We start from the raw sequence: 15,702 nt of genomic DNA, 5'->3' as shown, positions 1-15,702 counted from the left end.
ATAGGATTTCCGGCTCTTTTTAGAGAACTGGCTCTTTCGGCTCGGCTCACTAAAAAGAGCCGGCTCTTTCGGCTACGAACCGGGTCTTCAGGTTGTTTTGTTGCTTTAATTAATTTATTATTACAATAATATAAAATTATGCACAAAAGGAATTACTAATGTAAAAGAGTGGTTTTATTTATATATGGTTATATATAAATATATACAGTGGCCCCTAGAGACACGTACAAACTCCAAAAAGCACGTACAAACTCTAAAACACATTTCTAGCATTAACTGAACTTCCAAAACAGAGCTACCTAGATCACTTAAATTACAGAATTGAAGGCATATGTATATTGTTTGTGTATTTATACACAAGCACTCATATATATTCAAATAATTAAAAAAAAAAGTTCATTTACCTCTTACTACCACACACCAGTCGTTGGTACTTGCTGGCTTGTGTAGCCTCTAGGTAACAAAAGCTCAACACTGCGCCTAGCATTCTGGAGCACTTCTGTTGTCTTTTGTACATGTTTTGGAGTTTTTACGTGCTTCTGAGGCTACGTCCACACGTACACGGGTATTTTTGAAAACAGAGATTTTCCGTTTTCATTTTTAAAAATACTCCCGTCCACATGTAAATGCAGAAATGTAGGAAAACGCTGCTAGGAACATGCCAAAGCAACAGGTACCGATATATTCCTAAACGTGTAGAAATGTTGGCCAATCAAAAGTCTAGAAGCCTCGGTGGGAAATAGTAAACAAAGATGGGTCATAGAAGCAGAACCGAGTCATATGTGTGGAGGGACAGTAACTGTGTGTGTATGTAAGCATTTAAACACTGCAGAGAGTACAATTAACAGTAACAGTATTGTAGAAATTCATTTCACTGAAACAAAAAGTGGCGCACAGTGTGACGTCAAAAAAGGCGCACATCTTTGACGCTGCGTTTTCTCCGTTTTCCTCATCCACACGTAAATGCAAAAATGGAGTTTTAGAAAATATCCACACTGACAGGCATTTTTTAGAAATCTCCGTTTTCAAAAATACCCGGGTACGTGTGGATGTAGCCTGAGTTTTTATGTGTTTTGGAGTTTTTACGTGCTTCTGAGTTTTTACGTGTCAAATCATTTTTTATTGTCATGTCACATGTGCAGGTACACTAGTACAGTACATGTGAGTGAAATTCTTGTGTGTGAGCTTCACAAGCAACAGAGTTGTGCAAAAATACAATAACGTAAAACAAGCAAAATATAAAAATGGCTAATCTAAAAAGTAATAAATATATGTACAATATATAAAGGTATATACATTACTGAATGTGTGTACTAAATATGTTTTTTACACGTGTGTGTGTGAGTGTGTATATAGTGTGTATATACATGTTTTACAAATGAAATAAAGTAAACAATAAAATAAGATATATAAAATATACAGAGGTTGGTAGTTGGACATGTGCAAAACAGTGGCATTAATGTACAGTATGGAGTGCATAATGTTGAAGTTCCAGTAGTGAGGGTGAGGTGTCTATGAAGTGTTCAGCAGTCTGATGGCCTGGTGGAAAAAGCTGTCTCTCAGTCTGCTGGTACGGGACTGGATGCTGCAGAACCTCCTTCCTGATGGAAGTAGTCTGAACAGTTTATGGCTGGGGTGACTGGAGTCCTTGATGATCCTCCCCGCTTTCCTCAGGCACCGCTTCCTGTAGATGTCTTGGAGGGAGGGAAGCTCACTTCCAATTATCCGTTCAGCACACCGCACTACTCTCTGGAGAGCTTTGCGGTTGTAAGCGGTGCTGTTGCCATACCAGGTGGTGATGCATCCAGTGAGGATGCTCTCAATGGCACAGCGATAGAAGGTCCTGAGGATGCGGGGGCTCATGCCGAATCTTTTCAGTCTCCTGAGATAGAAGAGGCGCTGCTGCGTCTTCTTCACTGTTTTGTTTATGTGTACTGACCACGTAAGATCCTCAGCCAGATGTACACCAAGGAAGCAGAAGCTGCTCACTCTCTCCACAGCGGCGCAGTTGATGGTGATGGGGTTGTGTACTCCTCTGCACCTCCGGAAGTCCACTATCAACTCCTTTGTCTTTGCAACATTGAGGGTGAGATGGTTGTCTTGACACCAGTGGGTCAGGGCGCTGACCTCCTCCCTGTAGGCCGTCTCATCACCGTTGGTGATCAGACCCACCACTGTAGTGTCGTCCGCAAACTTCACAATGATGTTGGAGTTTCTAGTGGCCGTGCAGTCGTAGGTGTAGAGTGAGTACAGGAGAGGGCTCAGTACACACCCCTGTGGAGCACCAGTGTTCAGTGTGATGGGGGATGAGGTGGAGCTGCCCAGTCTGACCACTTGGCGTCTGTCAGACAGGAAGTTAAAGATCCAGCTGCAGAGGGAGCTGCTCAGTCCTAGATCCTGCAGTTTCCTGTCCAGCTTCGAGGGAACGATGGTGTTGAATGCTGAGCTGTAATCTACAAACAGCATTCTCACATACGTGTCTCTCTTCTCCAGGTGTGACAGGGCAGCATGGAGTGTCATTGCTATGGCATCATCAGTGGACCTGTTGTGGCGGTATGCGAACTGTAGAGGGTCCAGTGAGTCGGGTAGTGCGGAGCAGATGAAGTCCCTGACCAGGTTCTCGAAGCATTTGCTCACGATGGGGGTCAGGGCTACAGGTCGCCAGTCGTTCAATGAGGAAATGGTGGAGGATTTGGGTACAGGGACGATGGTGGCCATTTTGAAGCAGGCTGGGACTACAGACAGAGAGAGGGAAAGGTTGAAGATGTGTGTAAACACTCCAGCCAGCTGAGCCGCGCATGACTTGAGGACGCGGCCGGGAATCCCGTCCGGACCAGTAGCTTTGCGCGCGTTCACCTTCCTGAAGCACTTCCGCACATCCTCCTCAGACACAGTGTGCGCACTGATGTCATCCGCGGTGCGCACACTGTCCGGTCTCGTGGTGTTCGCTGTGTTGAATCTAGCGTAGAATATGTTTAGATCCTCACACAGAGAGGCCGTGGTCTGCGGTGTGCTGGTTTTCCCTCTAAAGTCTGTGATTGTGTTTAGTCCCTGCCACATACTCCGAGGGTTGTCAAACTGTTGCTCCACCCTGTCCCTGTACCCACGTTTGGCTGCTTTGATCGTCTTCCGGAGTTGGTAATGTGCGTGTTTGTAGTCCGATGTGTTTGCGGAGGCAAAAGCAGTGCTCCGTGCCACCAGTGCCGTGCGAACATCTCCGTTAATCCAGGGTTTTTGATTTGGGAAGGATTTAACTGTTCTGGATGGGACGACATCTTCCACGCATTTTCTGATAAATCCGCAGACTGAGTCTGTGTTTTGGAGTATGTACGTGTTTCAGGGTTTGTACGTGTCACTGTTCAACTTTTAACTATTTAAATTTTCAGCTTTTCCTTTTAAACAAATTTAAAATGAAACAACACAAAACACTGCAAACCACAGCACAATTAAATATAAATTAAGATATGAAAAAGAAGATGCATATTCTCTGTCATATGGGCCTGCATGAATAAACTTTCTGAATCCTTTATCATCTGCAACTGAAAATAGTTGTGGATGATTATGTTACACCGCTGAAATGATGGGCCAACTCATCTCTCGTGCAACATATTTATTTTTACAGAAAAAATGTAAAGACAGAAAAATATCTGATTAATCAGTTCTTTCGGCGCGCGGGCCGTACGCTGCCTCTTCACCACTGACACTACTTTTTCTAGTGTAGCGAGCATTACTTTATACAAGTAACTTATACAGTTTCATATTCATATGCACCACTTTGATAAACTGGTTAAATCACAAAAATACATTTTACTATACGCATGAATAACACAGTGAACTCTGATTACAGTTTTATAACGTTTTTACTACTGTTTTAATCTATTTATGAACCTGTCTTCTTAACTGTATTTATCAAACCAGATCTCTTTCAAATAAACATTTTTCCTTAGCATATTGTTACAGCATTCACTTTTCATGAACTAAACATACATCAATTGACATTCTCTTTTATTGTGCAAAACATATATCTTGTGGCTTTAACCCAAAAATACCTGCACCGAGCGCACTGAGTTTCGGTACAGTCTAACACTTGGATCGGCACAGGCTAACAACTGGACCAACTTGGAAATTAGTTCTTTAGCTTAACATTCGGCACAAACGACATTTATCATTAATCGCAACTGCTGTCTGTCACTCTTATAACATCTGTTTATATTATCAACCACCCAGCTTACCTGTAAAGACAGAAAAATATCTGATTAATCAGTTCTTTCGGCGTGCGGGCCGTACGCTGCCTCTTCACCACTGACACTACTTCTTCTAGTGTAGCGTCAGCTACCAATGCGTACACGACTGAGCACCCTCTGCTGGTGGAACATATACAACAGTAAAACTGACATTACAGTGGCCTTACTAAAAGAAAATGTCTCTGAGCATCAAATAAAATGGGGGGCTACTATTTTCATGTCTCTGTCTTTAACATAGTGCCACAATTACTATACCAGAAACGCTCTGTGCGGATAGCAAAGTCTGCGCTGTGGGAGTGTCTGGACCCTCCACGCCAGGATCTGCAGCAGAACCTCGCACTGGTCCCCAGGGGCACGGCAAACTTGTAAGCCCTAGTTCGGCTCCCGAAAAATATGCTTGAGTTGTTCTTGTGTCCAACAAAAAATGAGTTCTAATATGTTTTATTTGTAATGTTACTGCGTTGAAGTTAGCACCATTTAAAATCAAAAAATGATTAGTCTCTTAAATGAATGGCATCTTGTTGGACCGGGGACTTAAAAAACTGATGCATTCTTTTACATCTTGTGCACTTGGGCACACATCAATGAAACTCAAAAAGTGGGACACACAATATGGAGATGATGACTTGGCATTTGTTAGGGAGGAGTGTAAGTATAGAGAGGAGGAATTCCCATTCATGTACTCTGCAATGTGCATTGTGTCCTTGTAACCTGTTTACTTTTTTTCCAAAATAAATAGCTGTGAAAAAACCCATCAAAGTTGAGGTAAGTGGTTACAACAGTATCGTATTAGGGTCAAATTTCTCTTTGGGTAAAAATTAAGCCAACATCCAAGTGTCAAAGGTCGGTTCTAAAAAAACAAGTCAGTCCCTGAAGCTTATTTGTTCCACAGATGCTAATTCAGTGACTGTGTGTAAGGAATGTTTTGGGACCTGTCTGATCTTAAAAAACTAACTTTGTTGTTATATTACAGCAATATTGAGGAAAGATTTAACGGCTGATCATGGAGCAAAATGAAGGCCAAAGGGAAACTCGCTGCCACGCTTCTGGTTATGCTTCCATCCGGCGTAGTCATCCAGCCGGTCCGTGCTATATCGCCCCTCCTGACCCGGAGTGGTATAACGTGTTGTAGAAAAGTTTGATCGATTCTCTCTCTCTCTCTCTCTCACACACACACACTCTTACAAAAATAATGTTTGTTTGTTTTTCTCATACGCTTATGGTATGAGACGGTGGAAGCATCCCGATCTCTTGGAGGTAATTTACCCGGACGGTCGTCTGATTCCTTGTTGGTGTGCGTAAAATAAGGCCATTTTCTTTGAGGGTTTCTGTTTTTCTGTCTATTCAGAAAACGTGTTGTAAAAGTAGCTCAAAATAATGAAGAAAAACTCATTACTTTGATCGGGGAAGGAGTGGCTGCACAAAACCAAAATACCTCATATAGGTGTTTTAATAAAAAAATTGGGATAGAGTTCTGAATATGTGCGCAAGGCTTTTCTCACTAAGGATATTTATTTATTTATTTGTTACACAAATGATGTGGGCGCACTGTAGGTTATAAGCATTAAAAAATACTGATAATAACTAGAGCGGTTTGTTGACTACTTCTTGACCCGCGATGTGTGTGTGTAAAACAAGACCGTTTTCTTTTAAGGGTTTCTGGTTGTTTTCTGCTTATGAGAAAACCCGTTCGCTTTACCTCACAAAACCAAAATACCTCATCCGAGGATGAAATTGTTTTTAATGTGTATGAAATTCTTTGCACGGGTGTCGGTACTTTGCTAGGTTACAAGCATTAAGAAATACTAATATCAATTAGAGGGGTTGTTTTTATGGATGACGTTTTGTTGACTCCTCCTTGGTGTGCGTAAAACAAGGCCATTTTCTTTGAGGGTTTCTGTCTATTTTCTGCTACTGAGAAAACCTGTTGGAAAAGTAGCTCAAAAAATGAAGAAAAACTGTTTACTTTGGTCTGAGAAGGAGTGGCTGCATGTTAAGGGATTTCTTAGGATTTTAGAATGTTTATTATGTTATGCTCAAAAGTACATTTCTTTATGTTTATGTTTGCTCTTTCAGTAAGTCACACTTTGTGCAGACTCTTAAATGGGGAAGTTACACTCTGTACTCCAGTCTGCACGCAGCAGCTATTTTATCTCTTCCTGTATCACTTCCTGTATGTGCTTTCAATAAAAGACTACTTCTTTATGCTATAAGGGAGAGTCTCTCTGGGTCTCCCCGTGTACACGGTAACCTGTCTGAGCGTTTTATTCCAACCTGGGTTGCAATACAGGAAAACTCCTGACACTGCACAAAACCAAAATACCTCATCCGAGAGTGTTTTAATTGTTTAAGTAAGGCCGATTTCTGAATATGTGTGAGGTGCTCTTTTCACTAAGGGAGATATATATATATATTTTTTAAACACATACAAGCAATGGTGTAGCTTGCCTCCACCAAGCGCTATATAATTGCAATCCGTTACTAGTCGGATAATCTTAAAGGTTTTTTATTGCATCTGTAATATAAGAAAGTCAAATAAAGCCGCTATTGAAAGAAATTGTTCCTTTACTGAGAAAATTGTCATTATATTTAAACATTCAAACTATGAGTTTGTCTGTGGAAAACTAACTGTCGCTCTGTCTCTCTATACAGCACTGACTCAACAGAAATCTGCTGCGTCACCCCTCAGGAACCCCTCCCTCTCGGATCCCCAGATCTCTTCCCCGTCCAAGTACAGAGGAACACAGGGCTGCAGAATGAAGGGCTCCATGTTGTCTGTGCATAGAAAAGTGCCGGCCCTCTCTGTTTTTATTCTCCTCCCTCCGCAGACCCCCCTCCCTCTAAGGAAGAAAACTTTTTTTTTTCACAACAGGTGTCACACGTATGGATCATATTACACACTTCCGGAGTCCCCTCCTCCCCTCACCGGATGCTAAAACCCTTTTAGATCCAATTAAAAACAGGACACTCAAAAAGATGCTCTGTAAAAGAGTAGAATTCTTGGAACAGAGTTTAATACACTGAGTCATATGAACAGCAGGAAAAATACATACAGACATTTAGCAAGAGAATTATATAGCAGAAAGCAAGCAAAGCAAAAACCCTGGGGTCTACAGCCTTGAGCACAGACAGCAGAGTAACACAGAGACGGACATGAAGCAGCAGCAGGAGGAAAAGAGCTCTGGGGGTGTCCTCTGGTCCCCTAATATATAGGGACCAGTATCCCCGCCCACTGCTGCTGGCTAACTTTCCCACGCGCCCAACACAGCTGCAGGGGTCAGGTAGCGGCTAAAGTCTTGGCCAAAGGCCAATCAGGACTCTGACTACCCCTTGCTCTGGCTTATCACAATAGGTCATGACACGGTCAAAGGTCACACATTAATCCTAATTATTAAATCTTATACAGCAAGTGGAACAATCTTATAACATATAATCTTATAACTACATAGGTTACATGCTTTCTCATATATAAAAACACTTCAGTGTGGGTTTAAAATATGTGTGTGTGTGTGTGTGTGCGCGTGTGTGTGTGTGTGATTATATTGTATGATATTTTATTGTGATGTGTTCAGGATCTCTGTTACAATGTTACTGTTTTGGTTGTGCTGCATGAAAGACGTTGAGCGTGTATTAGGGAAGGTTAGTTACCAGAGAGTAAATTATTCAGGAGAACTCTCCCCTTACATTAACTGCCCTGTTACTGTTCCTACCTAATAAACCTCGGTGAAGCAACATGTCTTGTGGTTAAGACTCTACATGAAAGTTAAAATATATATGTTCAGTGCACATAGATATATAGTGTATATAGTTACATAGTTATACATATCACACAAAAATCCACCACAACTCCACTCTGACATCACTGATCAATAATCAGAGAACACACAGATCAAACTGATTGATCAGCCATCAGAGGAGTCAGATCAGTGGAGCTGCTTCTGGTTGTCCTGGTTGATCCTGGACCTGATCTCTCCCTGCAGAGGAGACACAAGACAGTCAGAGACACACATACACGCACACACGCGCGCACACACACACACACACAAACCTTTGACTCTGAGCAGCACTCTTTTGTATCTCTTGATCTCCCCGTAGACTCTACATCTGTATCCTCCACTGTCTCTCACTGTGGGCTGTTTCAGGGTCAGACTGAGGTCTCCAGTTCTCAGCAGGTCTTCATTCATCTCTGTTCGGTCTCTGTAAACCTGGTGCTGTTCTCCAGACTGATGAGAGCCGTTGTTAAACACGTGGACCTTCCTGTCATCAATGTCCCACCACACCACTTTAGCATCTTCAGGCGGGTTTTCTGTGGTTTTGTATGGCAGTTGGACAGACTCCGCCCCTTCCTCCACCTCCACCTCGCAGACTGAAGGGACAGCAAACACAACATGAGTTGTACAGACACCAGTAGGTTTCAGAAATGAAAGAGAAAGCTAAATGACAGAAGCAGATCAGAGCAGAAAGTAAAAGGACAGATCTAGAAAGTCAAAGCAGCTTTAGTACTGCTTCACAGCTTTTCACTTCAGCTGACACACCCAGCAGCAGCACTGACCTCTGACTTTCAGCTCCACTTGTTTCATCAGGATTTTTTTCCCCTCCCTGTTGCAGACGGTGCAGGTGTAGATGTCTGCGTCCCAGTCTGTGGGGTATTTCAGGGTCAGACTGAGGTCTCCAGTTTCCAGCAGGTCTTCATTTATCTGTGTTCGGTCTCTGTAACGGTTGCCCTGATCTTCAAGCTGGTCAGATCCATTCTCATACATGTGGACCTTCCTGTTGAATCTGTCCCACCACTCTATTTTAGCATTTCTAGGCAGGTTTTGTGTAGTTTTGCAGGGCAGGAGGATAGACGCCTCCCCAGAATCCACATCCACCTGGGGGACTGAGAGGAACAAAAACACAACATGAGCTGTGCAGACAGAAGCACTAAGCTTGTTTTGATTAGATAAAATTATATCTTTGCAATAAAATCTTGTCAAAATGTTTGACTGGTTCCAGTCTGAAACATGTCTCATTTCTCCACTGGACACAAACAGTGTTTTATTTGATTTCTGTCCAATCAGCAGCAGAGCTCTCTCTTAAAGTATTCTGCTGTTTTATTTAAGAGTCAAAGCAAAGCACTTAGACATATAAAGATTACTGTAGGAATCAGCACAGTATTTGTTTTATTTATTTCTAATGACTTCCTTTCAGGTCTAGTCCCTTTATGAGCCATTTAATAATTGAGCTTAGAAACGATCCTTCAGTTTTATGATGAGTTATCTGATCTGGTCTACTGCTGATCAATAAGCTCTACCTTGCTAAACCACTTAGAACCTGAACTGGTCAAGAGTCTGAAGTATGGAGAGAAAATAGTGTCAATTGCAAAATCTGTTTATTGCATGAAACTATAGTCAGACCTCTGACACGGAGCTCCACTTGTTTCTTCTTCAGGGTTTTTCCCTCCCTGCTGTAGATGGTGCAGGTGTAGGTGGAGTTGTCGTCATCTGTGGGATGTTTCAGGGTCAGACTGAGGTCTCTAAATTCCAGCGGGTTTCTGTTCATCTCTGTTCGTCCTCTGTAAAACCGATGCTGTTGTTCATGCTGGTCACATCCATTCTCATACACATGGACTGTCCTGTCGTCTCTGTCCTTCCACTCCACTCTAGGGTTTTCGAGGAATCTGACTATAGCTTTGCAGGGCAGCAGGACAGACTCCACCCCTGAATCCACCTCCACTATGTAAACTGAGAGGACAACAAAGGACAACAAGATGACATCAGCAGCAGCTGTGATTGTCACATGACCTCCCTGTCCCCTCCTTGTCTTCTAGTCTCAGTCAGATTGTGTCTCAGTTTGTTCCTGAGCTGTTCCTGACTCGTTCTTTGGTAACTAGTCTGCAGCGGCCTGTAAAGTGCTGCAGACATTTTGGATGAAGAACAGAAGAACAGACAGACTGAGCCTCCACACTCGGCCATGTCTCACACACATCAGCACAGAAACCATGAAGATCTCATGTGAACACAGTCAAATCACCATCGAAATTATGGGTAGAGCAGTGCGAGGGACTCACCTGACATGAAATAGTGACGAAAATAATATAAAAGACCTCCAGAAACCACAAGAAGCAACAGGAGAACCAGGAAACCTGCGATAACCGCTAGAACGTGGGCCCAAGATGCAAATGGTTCTGTGGAGACATTTTATATGAAAATAAATATGACTTCTGATCTCTGATCTGTATCTGCAGCACTAACCTCTGACTTGTATCTACAGCAATAACCTTTGACCTGCAGCACTACTTTTTGTCTCAGGATGTCTTTGTCCTTGTGGATGGTGCAGATGTATCCCCCACTGTCTCTCTCTGTGGGTTTTTTTAAGGTCAGACTGAGGTCTCCAGTTCTCAGCAGGTCTTCATTCATCTTTGTTCTGTTTGTGTAAAGGTCGTCCTGAGTCATAGGGTCATCGTTTCTGTTTGGATAAGCATCCACCATTATGAGTCCGAGGTCAGAGCGAGTCCACTCCACTGTGGTGTCTTCAGACACGTTAGGTTTTGTGCTGCAGGGCAGGATGACAGACTTTGACCCTTCCCTCACCGTCACCATTTTCTGCTCATCTGAGGGGAAAAGAAATGACTGTATTAACACTAGTAATCCTTCTGGTAACTAGAGCATGAATGAGTATTTACATTCCTGACCGCTGACTCTGTCCAAGAACCGTTAATAATGTATTCTCTAGGGGGGGGGGGGGGGGGGGGGGTTGTTTGTTTTTAATAGTATTTTTTTAATAGTAAATAAACAGGTTAGCATAAAAACTCTGATTCTGATCAAGTTCCCCAAAAAAAACAAAAACCATTTTGAATGTTTTGATTTTAGCAACGAATAAAAAGTCAGCTAGTTTTTGCAAATGTATATTCCCCCCCCCCCCCCCCCCCCCCCCCCACCCTAACTGACATGGACACATAGACTTCTGAGCAGAATCTGAAGAACCTAAATGCTAATTTGTACGATCATATTTTCTTCTGCTTGGTTGTTCATGTTTGTCTCTCTCCACTTAGGTTAGGTCTGTGCTAAAGGTTCCTGCTACCTTCAGTACTGATGAAACATCAGTTAGTGCATCATAGTTAGTGCATCAGTTTGACCTCTGACCTTTGGCTACAGTACTGACATATGACCTGTAATTTTACCTCCTCACAACGTACGACTCTGGATACTGTAGCTCCTGTGAAAACTAAGGTCTCAAATCCGAAGTACCTGACTCCGTGGTATAATTCTCAAACACGTAGCCTAAAGCAGATAACTCGTAAGCTGGAGAGGAAATGGCGTGTCACAAATTTAGAGGATCATCATTTAGCCTGGAGAAATAGTTTGCTGCTTTATAAGAAAGCCCTCCGCAAAGCCAGAACATCTTACTATTCGTCACTGATTGAAGAAAATAAGAACAACCCCAGGTTTCTCTTCAGCACTGTAGCCAGGCTGACAAAAAGTCAGAGCTCTACTGAGCCAACAATCCCTTTAACGTTAACTAGTAATGACTTCATGAACTTCTTCACAAATAAAATTTTTATCATTAGAGAAAAAATTACCAATAATCATCACACAGATGTAATATTATCTACAGCTACTTTTAGTACCATTGATGTTAAGTTAGACTCTTTTTCTCCAATTGATCTTTCTGAGTTAACTTCAATAATTACTTCCTCCAAACCATCAACGTGTCTTTTAGACCCCATTCCTACAAAACTGCTCAAAGAAGTCCTGCCATTAATTAATTCTTCAATCTTAAATATGATCAACCTATCTCTAATAATCGGCTATGTACCACAGGCCTTCAAGCTGGCTGTAGTTAAACCTTTACTCAAAAAGCATCTCTAGACCCAGCTGTCTTAGCTAATTATAGGCCAATCTCCAACCTTCCTTTCATATCAAAAATCCTTGAAAGAGTAGTTGTCAAACAGCTAACAGATCATCTGCAGAGGAATGGCTTATTTGAAGAGTTTCAGTCAGGTTTCAGAGCTCATCACAGCACAGAAACAGCTTTAGTGAAGGTTACAAATGATCTTCTTATGGCCTCTGACAGTGGACTCATCTCTGTGCTTGTCCTGCTAGACCTCAGTGCAGCGTTCGATACTGTTGATCATAATATCCTATTAGAGCGATTGGAACATGCTGTAGGTATTACAGGTACTGCACTGCAGTGGTTTGTGTCATATCTATCTAATAGACTCCAATTTGTTTAAGTAAATGAAGAGTCCTCTTCACCCACTAAGGTCAATTATGGTGTTCCTCAGGGTTCAGTGCTAGGACCAATTCTGTTTACATTATACATGCTTCCCCTAGGCAGCATCATTAGAAGACATAGCATAAATTTTCACTGCTATGCAGATGACACGCAGCTCTATCTATCCATGAAGCCAGGTAACACACACCAATTAGTTAAACTGCAGGAATGTCTTAAAGACATAAAGACCTGGATGGCCGCTAACTTTCTGCTTCTTAATTCAGATAAAACTGAGGTTATTGTACTTGGCCCTGAAAATCTTAGAAATATGGCATCTAACCAGATTCTTACTCTGGATGGCATTACCTTGGCCTCCAGTAATGCTGTGAGGAACCTTGGAGTCATTTTTGACCAGGACATGTCCTTCAGCGCACATATTAAACAAATATGTAAGACTGCTTTCTTCCATTTGCGCAACATCTCTAAAATTAGAAATATCCTGTCTCAGAGTGATGCTGAAAAACTAGTTCATGCCTTCATTACTTCCAGGCTGGACTACTGTAATTCATTATTATCAGGATGTCCTAAAACTTCACTGAAAAGTCTTCAGCTAATCCAAAATGCTGCAGCAACAGTACTGACAGGGACTAGAAAGAGAGAGCATATTTCTCCTGTTTTGGCTTCCCTTCATTGGCTTCCTGTTAAATCCAGAATTGAATTCAAAATCCTGCTCCTCACTTACAAGGTCTTAAATACTCAGGCCCCATCTTATCTTAATGACCTCGTGGTACCATATCACCCTATTAGAGCACTTCGCTCTCGCTCTGCAGGCCTACTTGTTGTTCCTAGAGTATTTAAAAGTAGAATGGGAGGGAGAGCCTTCAGTTTTCAGGCCTGTCTTCTGTGGAACCAGCTTCCAGTTTGGATTCAGGAGACAGACACTATCTCTACTTTCAAGATTAGGCTTAAAACTTTCCTTTTTGCTAAAGCATATAGTTAGGTCTGGACCAGGTGACCCTGAATCCTCCCTTAGTTATGCTGCAATAGACGTAGGCTGCCGGGGATTCCCATGATGCATTGAGTTTTTCCTTTCCAGTCACCTTTCTCACTCACTATGTGTTAATAGACCTCTCTGCATCGAATCATATCTGTTATTAATCTCTGTCTCTCTTCCACAGCATGTCTTTATCCTGTTTTCCTTCTTTCACCCCAACTGGTCGCAGCAGATGGCCCCGCCCCTCCATGAGCCTGGTTCTGCCAGAGGTTTCTTCCTGTTAAAAGGGAGTTTTTCCTTCCCACTGTCACCAAAGTGCTTGCTCATAGGGGGTCATATGATACGATTGTTGGGGTTTTCTCTGTATTTATTATTGTGCGATCTACTGTACAATATAAAGCGCCTTGAGGCGACTTTTGTTGTGATTTGGCGCTATATAAATAAAATTGAATTGAATTGAATTGCAACTGGTATTCGAATTTATTGCTGACCTTTGACCTGCAGCTGGATGTCTCTAAGTCTCCGTTCTTCTCCTCCAGCACTGATGGAGCAGGTGTAGTTTCCGCTGTCAGTCTTTGTGGGTTTCCTCAGAGTGAGGCTGAAGTCTTCTGTAATGAAAGCGTAACGATTCATTGATGTGCGCCTGCTGTAACACTGGTTTTGTCCTCTAACATCGTCTCCTCCTTCTCGTCGTAGGTGTACAGATTTGGGATCCAGGTCACTGCGATTCCACATCAATGTGGAGTCCTCAGGTATAAAACCTGAGAACAGACAGGGCAGCTGGACAGACCTTTCCCCCTCATTCACCTCCACCACCACAGCCAGAGCATGCTGGGAAACTGAGGATACGCAAAGAGAAACTCAAGTCAAATACATGTTGTGGGTTTGACTCAATGTTAACATGATGGAATACAAGTAGCATCATTTCTGTTCAACAAACAGAGAAAAAAATCTAATCAAATTTAATCAAAGACACTGAAGTAAATTAAAAAAGCTTTTAATCTTTAGAGTCAGTAATACAATCACCTACCCAAGATGCAAAAACTATGTATGTATGTTACACAAACACGTCTTCTTCTTTCTTCTGACGAATTGATACAATTACATTCCACCTATGGGCTAACATTTCAATGCAAAAAGCTTGCCAATTCTTTGGGCACTTTTTGATTTTACTGCAAGCAGCACAAGTATTTTTGTGTTAAACACTCTAACATTTCAAGACACCAGATCAAGGCAAACACTCAATGTTTTGATTTAGTCTCTTCTGGTTCCAAAAACCACTATTAATACCACTACTTGTGAAATAACAATAGTGCCATGGGCTTCTACCAGGTCATTGCTGTGTGGATTTGTTCTAAGCGGTAGAACGAGATATTTAGCTTTTCCACTACTGAAACAGTTTCTGCCATTACTGCTGTGTGAAAATGGGTTTGATAATCATTTCAAAGGTTTTACCAACAAAAGAAAATCACAACTGGACATCTGGGTGTCATTTGGCACCCCCTCTGTTCAAGGATGGTCATTCACAATGGACATAGATGGCTTCTTTCAGTCCTCTTTCAAACCGGTCTTGTTCTGTGGAGGTGGTTTTTCTATTTAGTGCCATGTGTTATGGCATTATGAAGTGGCTGTCCAGCCTCTCCAATGTAGAGGTCTGAGTATTTCCTGGGCAGAACACTGCAAAAGTGTATGAACTGAGTGGAGAATGGTCTCGTTTTCCGGTAATTGTTACGATGGATGTGGTTTCACCTTACTTCCCTGGTTACTCCACAGGTGGCAGGTGAGTGAGGCTTAGATATTTTGTATTGACTATCTCTTTGGGTTCTATTTTCATCACTCTTTCTTCACGGACTGATTTCAAAGTGATGTTTTCTGCCATTCATGTCCACTGCTGTGAATGTGTCACCATAAGAGCTCAATTTAGCCTCTCAGCGGCCTTCTACACTGTCGGCATTGCCAATTGTTTATCCCAAATTGATAGTGTGTCTCTTAATTCAAATGTGCTGCTAAGAACTGCTGGTGTTTCAGATTAACAGGTATTGCAGATTATATGGTGTTAGTCAGTGTTGGGGAGTAACGGAATAAAAAAAAGGTGGTATTCAGAATACAGTTACTTTGTTGAAATAAATGGATTACACGGCGGTACTTCCCTGTTTCATATTGTCGCGGGTCAGGACTGTTTGGGTTTGTTTGACAGCTATGTTCTGTTGTCCCAGGCGGCAGCGTTACGGTTGCCATGGTTACAGGGTGACGCTCTCTCTCTGCGTG

The 15,702-nt window shown here is 42.2% G+C and overlaps 1 protein-coding gene and 1 long non-coding RNA gene across 2 annotated transcripts; one reads left to right on the top strand and one right to left on the bottom strand.

Annotated features, from left to right (window-relative positions):
• The first annotated feature begins 4,526 nt into the window (after window positions 1-4,526).
• Window positions 4,527-7,329, top strand: LOC112844466 (uncharacterized). The gene is made up of 2 exons (XR_003217195.1): window positions 4,527-5,326; window positions 6,897-7,329. It is a non-coding gene; the product is annotated as an uncharacterized LOC112844466 (long non-coding RNA).
• A 1,208-nt stretch (window positions 7,330-8,537) lies between these two features.
• LOC112844473 (uncharacterized) lies at window positions 8,538-14,224 on the bottom strand. Its single transcript, XM_025904181.1, has 6 exons — window positions 13,926-14,224; window positions 10,504-10,836; window positions 10,294-10,410; window positions 9,704-9,967; window positions 8,851-9,123; window positions 8,538-8,677 (listed from the first exon to the last, which is right to left on the bottom strand). The coding sequence occupies exons 1-6, from the start codon at window positions 14,167-14,169 to the stop codon at window positions 8,538-8,540; spliced, it is 1,371 nt and encodes a 456-aa protein (XP_025759966.1). The 5' UTR covers window positions 14,170-14,224.
• Between the last annotated feature and the right edge of the window lie 1,478 nt (window positions 14,225-15,702).

The sequence above is a fragment of the Oreochromis niloticus genome, unplaced genomic scaffold (assembly GCF_001858045.2).
Source record: "Oreochromis niloticus isolate F11D_XX unplaced genomic scaffold, O_niloticus_UMD_NMBU tig00000235_pilon, whole genome shotgun sequence".
NCBI classification, from domain to species: domain Eukaryota; kingdom Metazoa; phylum Chordata; class Actinopteri; order Cichliformes; family Cichlidae; genus Oreochromis; species Oreochromis niloticus.
This window is presented reverse-complemented; position numbering and strand designations above follow the sequence as displayed.

Coding starts and splice junctions, on each gene's coding strand:
- LOC112844473 (XM_025904181.1), bottom strand. CDS start 14,169: ATGTGGAATCGCAGTGACCTGGATCCCAAATCTGTACACCTACGACGA. Junction 10,411..10,503: donor AGTAGTGCTGCAGGTCAAAG/GTTATTGCTGTA, acceptor ATGTCTCCACAG/AACCATTTGCATCTTGGGCC. Junction 9,968..10,293: donor TCGTCACTATTTCATGTCAG/GTGAGTCCCTCG, acceptor TTGTCCTCTCAG/TTTACATAGTGGAGGTGGAT.